The following is a 12,894-nucleotide window of genomic DNA, read 5'->3' as shown; positions in this document are numbered from 1 at the left end:
CAAAAAAAAATCGAAAAAATATCAAAAGTGCATTAAAAATTGAGTTGAAAATTCGGATGTCATTTTAGATTAAAAGTGAGCAAATTGCGTCAAGCAAACGTCACGCCCTTGTGGATCAATCGGACCGCGCACTGGACTCACAATCCAGAGGTTGCTGGTTAGAATTTCACGGCGGGCGCATGCACATCACCTTCGTCAAAAAAGACACTTAATATCACACACACTGCACGTACAATTCTCGGAAACACAAAAAAATTTGCAACTGACGGGATTCAAACCCAGCACCATTAGTGATGACTGGCGCCTTAGCCCGCTCGGCCATCAGACCGATGAAGAAAGGGAAGGATAAACGCATATATGAGCTTGACATTTCAAGTAGGTTTCCGATACTGATGGGCTACATATATCAGGGTGTTATATTACATAGAATTTCATGAAATAATGCAAAATTTATTTTACACTCAGGCCTTTATACGCAGCTGGATTACTACGAGTTTACCCGCAAACAAGTTTGAAAGTTTGACAAACTGTCAAACGCGAAAAGTGCGAGTTTGTTTGTTTGTTTGCCAAAGTGTTTATAGCTCCTTTACTTTAATTGTTATTTAAGTTTACCATTTTTAAGTGTTAGTGCAACTACATTATACAAATCAGTGCTGTTAAACGTTTAAATTAACGACGTTTAACTTAACGGAATCGTTAAAAGTTAACCTAAACGTGAACGCGAACGGAGCCTACGTTGATCTTAACGAGAACGTGAACGGAGCACGTTAATTAACGTCGTTAATCAACGCGTTAATCCTTCTGAGGCCCCGACTTTGAGGGCCTGTATCTCCCAAACGGTAACATCTAGCGGGTTACTTCCAGTTGCATTTTACGGGCATTAACAGTGACTATGAGTTCCCGGTGAGTTTATTTGTCCAAAGTTACCACCGGTTTCGGCAACCCGGAACATCCTTCAAGCATGTTTTTAAGGCTTTTGTCATTCAATCGACATTTGAGCCAATGTTATGAAACGTTGTTTGTAGTACATAGGTACACTGACTACCTTGGGTCAGTTCAGGGCATCTGTGGCCACTCCGGAACCGATTCCATGGTACCACGCAAATGGTTCCGATGATTGTGATATTCAAAAGTCGACATGTTGCTTATCAAACTGGAGTTTAAGTTATCGCACTGGAGTTTAAGTTGAAGAGTTGAATAAAATAAAAAATCTACATATTGAATCATAAGGCATCGACATGCATCTAAGTGGACATAATTTTCAATTTCATGAAGTTTGATATGTCGCATGAAAGGACTTTTCCTATACTCACTACACTTCCTCCGGTCACCGGTAACCGGTTCCGGATTGGTCCGATCGGGTCAAAGGACACCGGCATGATAATAGCTGATTAATGAGTTCCATTTCACTAAATTTGATAAGCAACATGTCGACTTTTGAATATCACAATCATCGGAACCATTTGCGTGGTACCATGGAATCGGTTCCGGAGTGGCCAAGGTAGTCAGTGTACCTATGTATTACAAACAACGTTTCATAACATTGGCTCAAATGTCGATTGAATGACAAAAGTCTTAAAAAACATGCTTGACGGATGTTCCGGGTTGCCGGAACCGGTGGTAACTTTGGACAAATAACCTCACCGGGAACTCATAGTCACTGTTAATGCCCGTAAAATGCAACTGGAAGTAACCCGCTAGATGTTACCGTTTGGGAGATAAAAGGGCCCTCAAAGTCGGGGCCTCAGAAGGATTAACGCGTTGATTAACGACGTTAATTAACGTGCTCCGTTCACGTTCTCGTTAAGATCAACGTAGGCTCCGTTCGCGTTTTCGTTAATTTTAACGATTAACGGACGCGTTAACGTTAATTAACGTTTAACAGCACTGATACAAATGCATAAAAATTGAGATTTTAAATTCTTTGCAAAAAATGGCATTGAAACTGTCTTTAAAGTCAATTAAAAAATTACGTCATTAACTATGGCAAAAGTAAGTTTGATCCACGAGAACAAAAATTACGAAATTCCATACATTTTTGGCAGGTTGCTCAAACGAAACCATAACAACGTTTTTGCTTAGGTATTTAAAAACGTGGGTTTTATAGAAAACCTGGATGTATGGGTATCAAAAGATCGGAAATGTTATGCCCTTTCCGATGCCACATAGGTTGACTTGTGAATTGTGGACCGGTTCGGATGCTGGTGGATTTTCCGACGACGTAATTCCGGGTTGGTACGAAATTCCAACGAAAAATCTATTCTATCGATACAAATACCCCCAAAACGGTGTTATACCCACTTCAAAATGTTTATTTAGCAATTCTACGGTAATATATTGACATTTATTCGAATTAAAAGTTTGCAAAATTAAGTTAAGATAAGTTTCATATAGAATTTCCAGAGTTATATAAACTTTTATACTAAGTAGTTAGTAAACTTTATATTCAATCCAAATTATTTTTTTAATCAGTCAAGAATGCCTATTTGGAGTTGGGAGACTGGATTTATGGTGATTTGTCAACAAATAACATTATTTATGTTAATTTTTCGAAAGGTGTACAAACATTTTTTGCACCTTTTTTATTTTCGTAATAGTATTTGTTATATAACTTTTTATAGAAATCATCTTTTCATGATCTTTTTGTAGCAAAATGATTGGCATGAATTTCTGAACAAAACGTAGTACTAGGTTCCTGTCAAACGTTAAATTTTTTACATGTTTCATCACAAAATGTGCATAGTGCCCAAGGGGTGTAAATACTTTTTTACATACTGTATATTTATCCATTTCCAAAGGCTTTCTAAAACTTGTGAAAACATTTGAACATTTGAATTAACAAATCTATGTCCTATAAACTGTTGTGTTTCACATGTTAGGGACCATCCATAAACCACGTGGACACTTTTTTGGGAATGTTTTACCCCCCCCCCCCCCTTCGTGGACAAATGTCCATACAAAAAAAAACTTTTTTGTATGGATCGTGGACAATCGCCATACCCCCCCCCCCCCCCTAAAGTGTCCACGTGGTTTATGGATGGTCCCTTATAGGACCATTTCAATAAAAAAAAATCTGGAAAAGTGTTCGTGAAAACACTAAGAACGATATTATTCGTAAAAGCAAACTTGACATTTCGTAAACTTTTACCAAAAAAAATTAATGAACATAATGATTTGATTCAAATCACGGTTTATTTTATGAATACTTTTAAACGTGCAAGTCATAAGCACTCTGATAGCATTTTGTGAAATTTGTTAGCTGTAAAAACGACACAGTTTTGTATTTTTAATTCTCAAATTAATTAAATTTAATTTATCTAAATAATTCTTTGACAGTTTTTGTTACATCATGATGTCATATCGGCAAAGTGTACGAATTTTTGCTCAGCAAGAGTTGGTAGCCTTAGGTATGTCCAAAGAAGCCATTTTTCATCATTAGTTTGTCCATATAATTTTCCATACAAATTTGGCAGCTGTCCATACAATAATGATATATTCTGATAAATGATAATTCTGTATCTTTTGAAGGAATTTTTTGATCGATTTGGTGTCTTCAGCAAAGTTGTAGGTCTACACTGAATGAAAATGATACGCGGTCAAAAAATTTTGGTGATTTTTAATTTAACTTTTTGTCACTAAAACGTGATTTGCAAAAAAACACTATTTTTATTTTTTGATATGTTTTGAGGGACATCAAATGTAAACTGTTCAGAAATTTCCAGAACGTGCAAAAAAAATCTTTCCAGAATGTGCAAAAAATCTTTGACCGAGTTATTAATTTTTGAATCAATACTGTTTTTTTTCAATAAAAAACGAAATATTGGTCGCAAAAATATTTCAACTTCATTTTTTCCATGTAAAATCAAATTTGCAATCAAAAAGTACTTTAGTGAAATTTTGATAAAATACACCCTTTTTCAAGTTATAGCCATTTTTAGTTAACTGAGAAAATTCTTTATATTTTGTTTTTTTTTTTAACTTTGTTGATACGACTTTCAGTTGCTGATATATTGCCATGCAAAGATTTAAAAACAGCAAAATTGATGTTTTCTTAGTCTCACCCAAACAACCCATCGTTTTCTAATGTCGATATCTCAACAACTAATAGGCCGATTTTCAATGGTCAAATATGAAACATTCGTGAAATTTTCCGATCTATTCAAAAACAATATTTTTCATTTTTTTTTTTTTTTTAAATCGAAACTAACATTATAAAGGAAGTAATATTGAATGTTATTCTCGCAAGTTTTTGTTTGGACTTTTTGAAGAAACTATTAAAACATTCAGATCAGTTTAGGTTTTGTTAGCTTTGCATAACTTTTCTACAGGACCCTATACAAAAAGTGGGACTCTAACAGTTTTCTATTCAGTTTCTTATTGATTAGTTTTTAAATGGGACAAAATAAACAATTCAAATTTAACCAAACATTTCAAACGAGTAAGTGACATGTGATATTCCACCAACAGAAAAGAAATCTCCCCTCCTAGCTGCAATCTACGAGTGTGTACATTTATTCTCAACAATATATATGCATCGGATAGACGAGTGGTTCTTGTTTTTTTTTTGTATCTCTTATTTTCGTATTTTTTTCATCGCCTTCTCTCTCACTTTTAAGTAACGACATCTTCTCACAATATTATTTGTTTTTACTTTTACTTAGCCTCTAAACACCCATTCATCGATTTTGTTTCCTGTTTTTCTTGTTCTGTTTGTTATTGTTTTAATTGCAGGTATTTTAAGTACCGTTTGAAAATAGTGTGTTCCTCATAGGTGTGGTTAGTACGGTTATTATTTGGTAGTTTTGGTAGGTATTAGTTGCTAGAAAACCATTCTACCATGTGTTTGTCGGTGTATGTGTCGGGGGAAGAGTGGTTACATTTTCCTAAGACGGGGAGATTGTAAATAAAATGTTTGTTTGTTCAATTAGTTGTACTACGTTAAGTTTTTCTACTAGACTCTAGGGTATTTCTCCTTTTGATTAGAACCGTGTTTGAAAGTATATCTCAATTCCCTACGTAAGCTTGTAATTGAACCCAACCACGTGGTGGTACGCCGTAACGACTACCTCGGGGTTTAGCTTGTTGCGCCGTTCAACAGCGAATGAGTGTGGTGGTGGTGGGTTAGCTTCTAAGGTTAATTGAACGCGACAAATCATCGCAACGCAACGCAACTCAACGCACGCTTCTTACATGTCGGTCGGCAGAATGTCCGGTATAAGGTACTTGCAGAGATCCTCCTCGCCGGACACAAACACCACCTTGCCGGCGGTGTTCTCGTCCAGCCAGGCCTTGATGACGGGCCAGATCGTGGAGAAGACCATCGGGGCGTTCAGCACCAGGCACGCTCCGAGCCGCTCCGGGAAGTGCTTGCTGAGCAGCCAAATCAGGTTCTTGATCAGCTGGTAGTCCATGCAGGACGTGCTGAACCCGGCCAGGTCGAACACGATGCACAGGTTGTCGGTGACCTCCTCGAAGCACTTTTTGCACGCCTCGTCCAGGCAGTGCACGATGAACTTGGTCAGCTCGTCGATGTCCCGCTCGGAGGAGTGGTTTTTGGCTGGAATGTAGATGACGGGTCGGCCGGTGCAGTCCCGGTGCCGAAGGACGCGCGCCTTGTTGGCGTTGGCCGCGATGGCCGGTTGGTCGGCGAGCCGATCGACGCCGTACTCCTCGCGCCACTTGTTCGTCTTCAGGATGGCCTGTTTGTTGTGTGCAGGTGGAGGACAATTGTGTGTTCAGAAGGTGGACGCTTCTTCAATTAGGTTTTATGCGGCGACGTCGTTTCAAAGCTCGTATGCAAATCGAGTCGGCGTAAAAACTAATTATTTTTTTAACTTAAATGACTTGGATGAATGGAAACATAAAATTGTATTTAAAAGGCACGCTGAACTAGTTGAAAATTTCCAGGATACTAGATCGTGGGCCGTTTTTTTACATTCGTCGACACTGCTGGCCGCTTCTACGTCGTTGTCAATTGCATATAGTCAATGTCCTTCCTAAAAACCGTCCAAGTCCAAGCGAAACTTATTTGGGCATTCCGTGGAGATTTTCCCTTGTCCTCTTAAAATAGTTGAGCATCAACACTTCTTGTCTTCAAATTTTTTCCCTTGTCCCAAGTCTGCGGTGGAAACGCCCGGCTACGTCTCTATCCAAGTTCGCTTCTGAATATCCGAAATTCTGGCCACGTGACAGCCCAATTCAGCCTGTCGTGATTGATGACTTTTACGATATCAGCGTGTTTGCAGTCAACCACACAGTTGCCGTCGAAGGTTGAACGCAACGCAACCTCTCTAGAAGATCCCCAGCGTTCTCTGGTCGGCTTCCTTTAGCGTCGACGTCTCGCGACCGTAAAGAACCACAGGGAGTATCAAGGTCTGTACAGCATTATTTTTGTAGACGTTCTTAGGCTGTGGAACTTAAGTTGACTACGGAGACCGTAGAAAGCCCTGTTTACAGCTCCAATACGCTGTTTCACTTCGCAGCTCAAATCGTTGTCGCACGTTACGAGTGTACCAAGATAAACAAATTCATCAACTACCTCGAATCTTTCCCCATCTATTTCCACCTCCGAATACCTTTACCTGCACTGCCACTTGTTCTTGCCAGTGTTTATGGTTGACGGTTGAGACGACCATGCGATTTGGTGGTAAGTGTTACGTTTCATTGCTCGCCTGATCACTAGCACCAACCTCCAACGCTATGATGAACAGTAAGTTCGAGAGAGTATCACCCTGCTTCAAACCATCCAAAATTACGAATGATTCAGATGTCTCAACAGCTATTCGCACTATTCTTTTGACTAAATCGTACACCGCCTTTAAGTGGATAAACAAATGGTATGTTTACAGAGCATCCTGACAGAATGGGCCTCGTCCAAACCTGAGCCTCCCGATTCTCGCCAGGGTGACGATGGTCGGTTCTCCCAGCAGCGCTATTCCCCCTGAGCTGTACGTACTCCACCGTAGATCGTTCGCAGCACCTTCCGTTCGAAAACTCCAAAGGCTCGTTCGTCATCTTGCCGCAGCGTCCAGGTCTCGAGGCCATAGAGGGCAACCAATCTAATCAGTGTCTTGTACAGGATCAGCTTCGTGGCGCGTTGCATTCGATCAGATGTCAGGGTGTTCCGTAATCCAAAGGCGCGATTCGCAGAGTGGATACGAGTCCGAATCTCTAAGCTGGTGTCGTTGTCGGCCGTTACCAGCGATCACAAGTACACGAATTTGCTCACCTCCTCCAGCACATCGCCATCCACAGCTAAAGGGGTTAGACTTGGGGGGCAAACGTCCTTTGAGCCCTTCCCTCTCATGTACTTTGTTTTGTAAACCCTTTTCACCGTCTTTAGGTCTCTCGCTATAATATCAATGTCGTCCGCATAAGCTAGCAGTTGGACTGTCCTGTTGCATACCGTGCTTCTCGTGTCTATACCCGCTTTTTGCACAACTCCCTCAAGTCCGATGTTAAATAGCGCATTGGATAAGCCGTCACCCTACGTGCGACCGGGTTGGCTTCGGCAGGATGTTGATGGCACGTAAGGTAGCCTTGATCAGTCGAGTCTGTTTCCGTGTCGTTGCACAACACAGGGGAAGATTCGCAAAATTATAGCTGGCAAGAGCTAGCGAATCCCTACAAGTTTGCTTACCAAATGTTGCTTTAGGTTCACCCTTTCCATTGAAAGATCCAAATTTAGAACACCCAGATTGATGACCTAATGCTCACAAACTCAGCTGAAATAAACCCAAACAAATTTCCCTACTCTGCGACTGCTGCTCGCTAATGGAAAGTGCACACAACACACGACCTCAATTGAGGAGGGGCCTCCGCTATCAAGCAGTCTTTCGTCGGTCGTATGATGTTCTTGGGCGCAAAACGATAAGGCAAAACAAATTGATGATGTGATGGAAGTGTTCGGAGGACATTGCCCCGTCCCCACCAAAAAATTACTCACCTGAAATGCCGCGTCCACGGTTTTAAACGCCCTCAGGTAGCGCTTCAGGGAGAACTCGTTGTGGTACTGTTTGGGGTCTGCGTCCGCGATGAGCTTCATGCGTTCCTTGAGCGCGGCCAAATCGGCCGGATTCACCGGAGCAGCTTCCATTTCCATATGGTACGCGAGGGGTGGTGGTGCGCTGCCTCGAAATCGATCTGCTTGCTGGCGTAGGCGTCGTTTGCCCTCGTCTCAGGAATGTGTTAAAACTTTACTTCAAATTCACCAACTTTTAAAGCTGGAGCGCTGAACGATTCACTGTTGAGTCATTGCGGGCCAGGCGCGGACACGGATAGGGAATTGTGATTTCAGCGCTGCGTTCGCGTCCGTTTCTTTATCTTATCAGCACTTCAAGCTGGTCGAGTTGATAAGACGAGGAAAAATCCTGCTTGTTTTGAAATTGGTTGGATTCCTTTCTCCTGGCCAGTTTTTGTTTGTTTTTGACGCGCAAGTTTGACGGAACGGAAAGGGCTCGCAGGGTTGGGCACAATAATTTGGGCAGAATGTTCAGCAACTATTACACCGAGGAAAGCACGAAACCAAACCTATTCAGATATGAGTAAATTAGGCACCTGTCAGGATTGAGTGAATTTAACTGAAAATTCAACAAAAAATAGAGATTTCATTAGGATCTGACAGGAATCGTATGGAAAAGTGCGATAATAAACTTAGCAAAGTGTTATTTTTTGGTTCTGAATCGTCTAGTTTTATTGAGGTTTCCAAGTAGCATCAAAGTACGGAATTCGGAAGGAAAGCATTCAGAAATTGCAAAATTATAGATTAAATTTTCAAAAGGGTTATCTGAGTAGGAAACCCATGAGGTATAGGTTGTTTTGAAAATGTAATCTAGAATTCTGAAATTAAAAAAACTACTTAAATTTTTTTAAATTAAATATTTTAAAATAAAAAAAAATGACAAAATCTTAAATTCTTTCATATTAAAGGTTCAAAAATTTCATATTCAAAAATTTAAAATAAAAAAAGGAACAACATTTTTAAAAAATTCAAAACATAAAAATGGCGACAAAAATTAAAATATAAAAAATATCAGAATTTCAAAACAACCAATAATTGATAGATTAAAACACAGTGCTCGATCGTAAAACTTTCGTTGGGAAAAACGACATTTTCATTTTAAGAATTTAAGAATTTAAGGGGTTACATACATGTAAATCGGCAAAAATGTCAGAGGTTGATTGAGATAATTGGCAAAGGGAGCGCGTGGTCGTAAAAAAAAAATTCGGTGTGAAAAGTGATTTTTTTTTGTGTGCCTTTTGTTTCGCATTTTTGTCTTGAATTGTGCGCTGCGAGGAGAAGATTACCCTCTGAAAATGCAGCGTCATCAGTGCATAATTGGCAAAGGGAGCGCGTGGTCGTAAAAAAATATTCGGAGTGAAAAGTGATTTTTTTTTTGTGTGTGCCTTTTGTTTCGCATTTTTGTCGTGAATTGTGCGCTGCGAGGAGAAGATTACCCTCTGAAAATGCAGCGTCATCAGTGCATAATTGGCAAAGGGAGCGCGTGGTCGTAAAAAAATATTCGGAGTGAAAAAATTTTTTTTTTTGGGTGTGCCTTTTGTTTCGCATTTTTGTCGTGAATTGTGCGTTGCGAGGAGAAGATTACCCTCTGAAAATGCAGCGTCATCAGTGCATAATTGGCAAAGGGAGCGCGTGGTCGTAAAAAAATATTCGGAGTGAAAAGTGATTTTTTTTTGTGTGTGCCTTTTGTTTCGCATTTTTGTCGTGAATTGTGCGCTGCGAGGAGAAGATTACCCTCTGAAAATGCAGCGTCATCAGTGCATAATTGGCAAAGGGAGCGCGTGGTCGTAAAAAAAATATTCGGAGTGAAAAGTGATTTTTTTTGTGTGTGCCTTTTGTTTCGCATTTTTTGTCTTGAATTGTGCGCTGCGAGGAGAAGATTACCCTCTGAAAATGCAGCGTCATCAGTGCATAATTGGCAAAGGGAGCGCGTGGTCGTAAAAAAAATATTCGGAGTGAAAAGTGATTTTTTTTTTGTGTGTGCCTTTTGTTTCGCATTTTTGTCGTGAATTGTGCGCTGCGAGGAGAAGATTACCCTCTGAAAATGCAGCGTCATCAGTGCATAATTGGCAAAGGGAGCGCGTGGTCGTAAAAAAATATTCGGAGTGAAAAGTGATTTTTTTTTGTGTGTGCCTTTTGTTTCGCCTTTTTGTCGTGAATTGTGATATAGTTTTCGATAAAAACGATCCGAGTTCGTTAGGTTTATCGCGTAACAAAATTATTTTGATTCATCAAGAACGTCGTGTGGTGCGCTAGTCTTTTTTTGTGTTGAAAAGACCTTCCCATAGCTCCGTAGCTCGGAGGGCTCGACGTCAGTTGTTTGTGTGTTAAGCCCTCTCCATAGCATCGTAGCTCGAGAGGCAACGAAAATCAATACCTTATCTAGCTAATAGAAAGAAGATAGGAAAGCACTTGATGATTGAGTTCTTCGCGTCTATTCCGTAACAAATTCATGAACTAAATGATTATATAATTAAAAATCAGACTACGCTATCATTGCAGCATTGCGTTTAACACCTCATACTATAAACAAATATTATTTGGTTTTATCTTTCCACAGCCGGCTGTCTAAGATTGAACCATTTCATTAAAAATTTAACAACAGTTAATCGGGAAATGTCTCATCCGCAGCAACCGATTGTTTGCCTTGAGAATAAAATATAATACCTTTCAACAAACACTATGATTTTGGGTCGCATCATCATCTTCTATGATGAATCCTGACCAAACACCCTATCCTACTAACCAATTTTCAGGTTCCTGGCGCTTGTGGGGTGTAAGCACAGAGTAAATCAGCTGCCCTAGTAGCAACCTGCGCTAACTAACATTCCCGTCACTTAAAATCGAGGTCTACAAACTGACATGGCGGGCGCCGTTGGTGGCCAATGACTGTTACCTATTCGCAACTGATCTTGCTTTAGCAATCATGGTGTTTTATCTTTTCAGCGCATTCATACATGCTGTTGATAAGGGAAACACCACTAGATCGTCGAAGCCTATGATCAGTAGTGCTGAAAGGATATTACGGTTCTGTTCAGCAACGGAGGGGCAACCATGGGTGATCTCTCATGCTCATGCTCATGCTCAAAAATGTCAGAGGTTGATTGAGCACACATTTGAACTTTTTTTTTTTTTAATATGTTTGCAGGGAATTAAAATACCTATACATTTTCATCTACTAACAAAACAAATGTGAAGCCATTTGGTTGTACCGTTGCCGAGTTATAGCTATGTGAAATTAGCAGTTTCAAAAAACGGGTGCCACGATATCTCAACACTGCTCTGACCAAATCGGCTCAAAATTTTGGTGAAGACTCGTCAAACTATTCCCGTGTGCATGACGAAGGCCGATTTTCAAAAAGTTTATTTAAAAAAAAGATAAAAATAATTTTTTTTTCATATAAAAAATCGTCAGTATTTGATTTTTGTATTTTTTACAAAAGCAAAATTTAAAAATCGGGCTTCGTCATGCACACAGGATATGTCTTGGGAGTCTTCACCTCAAATTTCAGCCAACCTGGTTCATCCCATCTCGAGATATCGTGGCACCGGTAAATCAACTCGGTGTTTTGAGAAAAACGCTCACAAAGTTTGACAGGCCGCTTTGCGCATGGCAAAATTTTGATCTTAAATCGTCTCTTACTCAGTTTAATCATCTAATATCTTCATAAAACCTTCAGGTGTGATTGAAAATCATCTTTTTAGTGGATTGAATAAATTTTCTGTAACATGAAATTTGGTGATTTTCTACATGTATTTAACCCCTTAAGAATTTAAGAATTTATGAATTTAAGAATTCAAGAATTAAGAAAACATTTTTAATTATTTGTACCAGTCCTTTTTATTGTTTACCTATTTCCAAATTTCCTAACTTCCTAATTTTCAAATTTCCTTATTCCTTTATTTCCTGATTTCCTAATTTATAAAAATCCTTGCATTAAAATTTCCTATTTTCTTAATTTCCTAATTACTAAATTTCCTAGCTTCCTAATTTCCTTATTTCCTAATTTTCTAACATCCTTATTTACGAATTTTCTAATTTCCTAATTACCAAATTTTCTGCTTTCCTTACATCCTTATTTCCTTATTTCCTAACTTCCGTATTTCTTAATTTCCGTATTTCCTTATTTCCTAATTTCCTAACATCCTAATTTCTTAATTTTCAAATTCTCTAATTTCTTAATTTTTTAATTTCCTGATTATTACCAAATTTCCCTCGAAATTTCCTAATTACCTAATTTCATAAGTTTCTGATTTCCTTATTTCCTCATATCCTAATTTCTTAAATTTCCTAAATTTCTCAATTTCCGAATTTCTTTATTTTCCTAATTTCTTTACATCCTTATTTCATAATTTCCTAACTTCCTTATTTCTTAATTTGCTAAAATCCCTATTTCCTAACTTCCTAATTTCTGTGTTTCTTTATTTCCTAATTGACTAACATCCTTATTTACTAATTTCAAAATTGTCTTATTTCTTAATTCCTCAATTTTCTTGACATCCTAATTTCTGAATTTGTTAATTTCCTTATTTAATTATTGCATTATTACATAATTCATAATTTTATAATTTTAGTTTGTCTAGCTTTAGAATTTATAAATTTCTAATTTTCTTATTTTATTAAGAAATTTTAAAGTATTGATTTCTCAATAATTCATTTTTGTTTATAACTTTTCTGTCAAGAAGGACCGTGAGGTTAATTTTTCCAAGTTGATTTAAAAATCCATTTTAAACTCTATGTGGTCTATAAAGGGTCATTGTCATTCACGCAACATTTCTTGACCGCGTTCCTTCCGATCTGCATACCGTACTTTAAGAAGGTAGTGTAAACCCACCCGAACCCCCATTCAAACCCACCCCTGTTTGACAGTTCT

At 38.7% G+C, this 12,894-nt stretch overlaps 1 protein-coding gene across 1 annotated transcript; it reads right to left on the bottom strand.

Annotated features, from left to right (window-relative positions):
* Window positions 1-4,711: 4,711 nt before the first annotated feature.
* On the bottom strand, window positions 4,712-8,407 carry LOC120419288 (uncharacterized). The gene is made up of 2 exons (XM_039581955.2): window positions 7,946-8,407; window positions 4,712-5,699 (listed from the first exon to the last, which is right to left on the bottom strand). The coding sequence occupies exons 1-2, from the start codon at window positions 8,099-8,101 to the stop codon at window positions 5,187-5,189; spliced, it is 669 nt and encodes a 222-aa protein (XP_039437889.1). The 5' UTR covers window positions 8,102-8,407; the 3' UTR covers window positions 4,712-5,186.
* Window positions 8,408-12,894: the final 4,487 nt, after the last annotated feature.

Source organism: Culex pipiens, chromosome 1 (genome assembly GCF_016801865.2).
Source record: "Culex pipiens pallens isolate TS chromosome 1, TS_CPP_V2, whole genome shotgun sequence".
Lineage (NCBI taxonomy): Eukaryota > Metazoa > Arthropoda > Insecta > Diptera > Culicidae > Culex > Culex pipiens.
This window is presented reverse-complemented; position numbering and strand designations above follow the sequence as displayed.